General features: G+C 39.0%; 1 protein-coding gene across 2 annotated transcripts in view; it reads left to right on the forward strand.

Moving 5' to 3' along the window:
• Nucleotides 1-4,105, forward strand: part of RAB2A (RAB2A, member RAS oncogene family) — a 35,736-nt gene extending 31,631 nt beyond the window's left edge. For both annotated transcript variants that reach the window (XM_009332085.1, XM_009332084.1), the window contains 2 exons: nt 119-187; nt 2,477-4,105. In XM_009332085.1, coding sequence (XP_009330360.1) covers nt 119-187; nt 2,477-2,572 — 165 coding nt within the window. In that variant the 3' untranslated portion in view covers nt 2,573-4,105. The remainder of the gene's footprint in view (nt 1-118; nt 188-2,476) is intronic.
• The last annotated feature ends 2,397 nt before the right edge of the window (nt 4,106-6,502 follow it).

The following is a 6,502-nucleotide window of genomic DNA, read 5'->3' on the forward strand; positions in this document are numbered from 1 at the left end:
AGGTCAGGAAGAAAAGTCTTGCTGAAACAACTGCACATGAGATTGGATGCAAATTAGTGCATCCTACGCCAAAGGATATCACATTCACTGTGTTTGTGGCTTTTTTCCTCTATTTTAGGCATTTATTAACACGGCGAAGGAGATCTACGAGAAAATCCAGGAGGGAGTTTTTGACATTAATAATGAGGTAACTTTCAGTACTCTGAACGCTTTTTGTGTGTTTTCTAAATGTACAAAAGTCACCTTCCCTAGAAGGCTGGGCAGTAAAATATTTCTCTGTTCCATTTGGATATAGAATTGTCTGCCATTGTGATAAAAATGGATTAAAATAAGTGACCCTATCCATCCATGAAGCATCACAAAATAATATAAATCCCCAAAAGAGAAGAAAATCCACTTTCATCCACTTCTCCATATGGTGTCATCTGTTTTCAAAGATAATTTTCCACTATGTAAATGGGGGACCATGTTGATATGCCAGATGCACTCCATGAGCTGTCCAGTGTAGGGGAGGGATTGCTTTGAGAGTTACATAAAAGACTTTTGAAATGTTCCTGGCTTAGGTGGCTGGATTCTGTAGGGAATAAAAGATTAGCCATTTTGCCTATGCACATTACTGAAATTACAGATTATCGGGGCCTGTCTCCTTGCCTGTTTGGGGCGGGGGTGGGGAGGTGGAGCAGGGACCACTTTCGTAATGCAAGAGCCTAGAAAAGACCTATAATGTCTCTCTTGAATTTTGAAATGATTGTGCTGTTGAAAATCTTGAGCAGTTAGGAGAGGGGTTCATGGCCGTAGAAAAAGCAGATTCAAATTCATTGGTAGTAAATAGAAATGTTAGGATCGTATAAGCTCTCTGTTAACATTCACATAAGACGTCACACCACAAAGTTTAAATTTGACAATGTGGTCAGTCCTTTCTGATGCCCAAGTTTGTTTGTTTGGTTTTTTACCTGGCATGTCCCTAAATATCGCTGCTGAGGTGCTTAGTGAAACCGCATGTGAAAATCTGCACCACCACTCTCTGTTCTGTATCCGTTCTGTGAATAGGTGGATTCTCTCTCTGGGACTGTTGGTCTGACGCCTCTCAAGCGTGATAGTCCTTGCAGAATTGTTCAAAGAGTAGTGAGGGAATTGGCAGGACTCAGTTAAATAGCTTCACCTCTTCCTGCTTAATATATTTCAACATGAGAAAATTTAGACTATTAAAAATGTTGCTCTTACGACTTCAGGGAGGAAGTAATGAGAAACTTCAGTAGCATGCAGAGTATTTGCATTAGGAAACTTGTAGCTAAATAAGACTTGAATAGTAATCCTTCAAACACTAATTCTGACTGGAAAGTGTGTGTGTCTATATATAGTGTTTCGGCAAAACACTTTTTAAATTCAGTTTAGTGATGAAAAACTTAAAACTTTCTTTAACATTTTTCCTAAAGAAAATGCATTCAGTAGTGCAATATAAATTGGGCAGTGATCAGAGGGTCTGAAAAAGCATGCTCGTTGTATCTGTCGAGTTTCATATAGTAGCTGACTGCTTTACTGTGCCTTATGGAGCCTTGATTGCAATATGCTGTCAAGAGCCAACAGTCCGTGCTATTTATTTGGCTTTGTGCCAAGCCTGGCTCCTTGATTCCTCAAGAAGTTGCTATCAGCCCAGAGGGGGCAAAACCAATGAGCCATAGGGCATGCTTTTTATTAAAGAGGAGTCAAAGAGCGAAAAGAAACCACATCAGCTGCTGTCAATACTGAGCTAGTGCCAGAAACCCCAAGGCTACTACTGTTGCAGAACAACTGCCAAGCACTATAAATCTGAGATTTACTGTGACGCAAAGTTTCCTTAAGAGCTTAATTTCTGAAGCTACTGTATTACTTTTCTCAAAGTGCTGTATTTTTAGGTAAAATCCACTTGAGGGAGTGAGGGTTAAGGTATAAGTGTGATTTTGATGAATGAAAGAGCTACGCTGTGTGTGGGTTCTTGGCAAGTAGCCATGTCTTTTGGGATCATAGAAATTATTGATGACACAGAACACTCGTATGCCCTTAGCCTCTACAGCTGATTCAACAGAGAAAGAAATGCTGCCTAGAGAGGAAAAGTTTTATATTAAACTATTAAACTAATGGAGATTTTGGTGACAGGGGAGAGGTTGTACATTCCTCGCAAATGCTACGTATTTTTAAAGCCTTATGCCAAGTAGTATTCAAATACAATTCTTGCTCTGTGTTTGTGTTAGGAGTTGAAGGTACAGAGTTTAACAGAGATAAAATTTAAATGAGAAGGAAAGCATCTTCCTTTAAATTATATTTAATGGCCAAGGACATGTTGCTAAAGAAAATATATAAACTTTGCTGTATTTATTGCATACTTAGGAGAACATGCTGTATGACCTTCTAAAAAAAAAAACAAAACAAAACAAAAAACTTTTCAAGTATATTAGTGTACTAAAATAATTCCACTGTGTGTTAAACTTCATTTCAGGCAAACGGCATAAAAATTGGTCCTCAACATGCTGCTACTAATGCAACACTTGCAGGCAATCAGGGAGGACAACAAGCTGGAGGAGGCTGCTGTTGAGCCTGTTTTTACTTTCTAGCTGCCTGGATGGGGCCTACTAACTTGTTTGTTCACCCGTCCCTCCCCCTCCGCCCCGCTCGCCTCCACTTCAATTCAGCTGAGACATGAAACTCGTAAGCTGGTTTCCTGTTGCAGAAGAAGACTTTATCCTTCAAATTCTTGTATAACTTTGAATAAATGGTTAATGTTCACTTAAAGACAGATTTTGGAGATTGTATTCATATCTATTTACATTTGATTTCTAGGTCAATTGATGTGATTATTTTTGTTAAATGTTGTCTTGTGCCCTTGACTACGAACTGAATTGTATTAAACACTACAAAGTCATCTGAGTATTTTAATCAGTTTGTGTAGTTAGGTTTCCCAGCTCCTGCGGTTACCTAATGTTTAATATTGTAGAGCTGTCCTCCAGTTTTTTGTCAATTTTCAAGGCTATAAAGAGAAGCAGAAGGACTCTTTTAATTCTGTATTTATCACTTTCTGTATATATAGTTTAATAACCTGCTTGGGTGTACTTGCCAAGCTAGAATTCTTTAATGCATTTGCATAAATTCTATACTACTTAGAGCTTGAAAACTACAGAAGCGTTGATAGACATTGCTTGGACGCTAAATTTTAAGCCTTTTTGACATTGTTAGCATGTTCATCCTCCCCTGTCATTATCCTGAAGTCCAAGAGAAATGCTTAATGTATATTACTAGAGGCTACATACGTGCTATCTATTTTAATGCCAAATGTTTGCTGTTTGTCCACAATTTCCACAGCACCTCTTCAGAAATGGATTAGCTGTTTGCCTTAATGTATACTATAGGTAAAAACAGAGTATGAATGAAAAGTAGAGGAGGAGTTGATAAATTTAAAATGGCACATTATAAAAACGTTAATCTTAATGTTTTTTTCTTGTTCGCCACTTGATTTCTGGGTATATTTTTCATGCAAGGACAGTTTTTTCAACCTAAGTGTACAGTGGTTGTGTAAAGTTTTCTTTTAGTGACAACTTGTAATCCTAAATATATGGTAAGCATCTTGTCTATTGTGAAGAGGGTGTGAAAATAAAATCTGCCAGTTTGGAAATCTTGATGAAAATCAAAACTAGAAATGCTTTGGTACTTATTATGGTGGTGGTCGGGGGGGGCATGTTTTGCCTCTAATGAAAGGGTTGCAACAGTTCAAAACAAAATCCTGTATTTAAGTGTTTATTTGTTAAAGTACAGAATATTCATGTCACTTTTCCTACAAATGAGGAAACAACAGAGTTTCCAGCTCATCCTATTTATATAAATACAGATAAAAGGGTGACACTAATGCTAGGCCATGCTTCGTGTATCTAAAAAAAAAAGGGGGGGGAAAAAGGGGGTGACTGCAAAACTTTTGTCTTACTGGACCAATACTGACTGCAACACAGCTCTGGGGGACATGGATCCTCATGTCATCCATTCTTATTGTCAGAACTTTAACATCGGAAGTGAATAAACTTCAGCCTGACAGGTGTAACATAGCAGTGGTTCTGAGATTAAATAAAGTTTAAAAAAAACGTCTGGAACCTTTTGTTTGTATCTGGGGGAAGGGACAACCGGTAAGGATTTGCATTAGTTGCCAGCTTCAAATCTTTCTTACACATTCAGGAGCATTATAAGCAATGCAATATAATTGTTTCAACTATTTAAATTCTTAAGAGGGTACTCCATTTACATACTTTCAACTATTAACTGTTTTTTATATGATGTTTGCATTTATAAAACACAAACACTGTTTCAGCTGAAGTTTGAAAATTGTGTTGCATGACAGTAAAACCACAGGACTGAATTGCATCGGTGCTGAGGGAAAACTGGCTTGTAGTAACTAGATGCTCACAAGAAGGAAAGAACGAACAAGAGTATTTGCTTGAATTAACTGCTTGAAGATTTTTTGGAACTGGCAGCGTTGCAGAACTCAGTTGCTTGAGATGAGATGGGAGAAAAGCATGCTTTTCTATAGCAGCCTCAGCTACGTTACAAATGGGAGTAAGTTCCTCTTAGCCTTAAAAATTGCCCCTGTTAAGAGAGCAGAGGAGGGGAATTTGTACCCTATCCTGAGAACAACAAAAATGCATGCTGTTTTAAGTGGTGATGATTTACGAAGCTAAAGCTTCTGACAGCCACTCATTTTCTGCAAGCAGGGAAGGTGTATAGAATTGACCAGGAATCTAGGGCTATTATAGCAAAGAGCCACCAGCACTTCTTTTGGGGGGTGAAGGGCAGGAGGAACGTGCTGTGACTTACTGTAGTCACGTGTGCATATTGATTTTTTTTTTTTTTGATCCTGCTGGTTGGTCCTGGCTTACATGCCAGTCTTGTACTGTGCGTTATATAAAAATCTGGTACTTTCAAAGAGGAGCTAGAGCAAAAGTGAAGTTTCCTTGTGTTCTGCCTGGCTTTTTGTCACAAGCTTTGTGTATACATAGTCCTTTTGTTGCCAATTAGAAATCTGTGTATTTTAGTGGGTTCTTTTTGAGAAGCTGCCGATCCTTTTTTATCCTACTGGAATTTGAAAATTATATAGCACAGAACCTCGCAGCAGGGTTTACTTCTAGAGCATGTGCTCTGCAGGGTTATTCTTTCACAGGTTTCGGTTTTACTTGTACATGAGTGGCTGATAACTCACCTAGCTTTCACGTTGAATTCCCGTTGCTTTTATCAGTTGCGTTTTCATAACCAAAGAATTGGAACATCTCATCATTCCCCAGCAACTTGTACAACTGTTATGTAATGTAAGACTACTATCGATACTGAAAAATCGTACCACGGTGCTGTTTCCCTGTACTCCCACTTTTGCATATGGTAAAAAACCACAGTTAACTTAAAAAGAGTAGATTTGGAGTGACAAATCCTCTAAGCATGATTTTAAGACTTGTCTTTCTTATTTCTACTTAAAATGAGATGTTCTGGGAATTTTGGCAGTCATTTAAGAAAGATCAACGCTCCCCCTCAATCGTATACCTGTGTGTTTCTGTCGACTTCAATCATTCTGATTTATTCTTGTGCAAGACCAGACTCGGCGGTGACTTAAGGTAACTGACTGCCAAAACACTTACTGATAAGACAGACTAAGGAGAGGCTGCCTGAAGCCCCTAGCAGGCGGTGCGCGCTCCGTTCCCTGCTCCAGAGATGTCTCCTTTCTGCTGTGTTGCGCTTCCTGTGATGCTTAGTTCATTGTGTCGCTGACTGGTCGAAGAGCCTTCAACTGCAATATTTATGTATTGGTGGGGTTAGAAGGGCACAGATTAGTTTTAGGCTAAATGGCATACATTTAAGCTGGGAAAGTTATTTCTGCCGTAAGAGTTTACCTGTGACTGTCGGAGCACTAAATCTGTTCTCGGGAAGAAAGGAAAACCTCTTACCAGGCGCTCAGTTACAGTTAAACTGAATCTGAGCGGAAAAAATGTGTATTAAAAAAACTTAGAAATATCATACGACAATTTTTGGCATTAAAGGATTTTTTTTTTTAAAAGTAATCATTCTAAATGAGGGCACCCCAATGTGCCTGCATTTTTCTTGAAGTTGTTACCAGGGGTGTATTGCTTTTGTAAATGCTGAAGCCTGAGATGGCGATTCCCCTTGACGGACTATTCTTTTGACGCTGCTGATTGTTCTACAGCTGCTTTCTTAGGGTTTTTTTTGTTTGGTTTGGGTTTTTTTTTCACCCCGCCTCCTAAATCAAGTTTCTCTTGTGTATTATCTCCTTTTTGTCTTGTCTGTTCTGGTATTCTTTCAAACTGAATCCAGTGAGCAGAGTGCTGCTCTCCATCTTTACCGCTCCATGTCCGTTAACGCTTACGCTTAAGGGAATTTGCCCAATATGGGGCATTTGCTTTGGGGATGGAAGGGCGGGGCAGAGGGAGAGAGGGATGTACTATCTCAGGCATGATATAAAGTCATGAGGGAAGTACTG

This window comes from Pygoscelis adeliae, unplaced genomic scaffold (genome assembly GCF_000699105.1).
Source record: "Pygoscelis adeliae isolate BGI_AS28 unplaced genomic scaffold, ASM69910v1 Scaffold98, whole genome shotgun sequence".
NCBI classification, from domain to species: Eukaryota; Metazoa; Chordata; class Aves; order Sphenisciformes; family Spheniscidae; genus Pygoscelis; species Pygoscelis adeliae.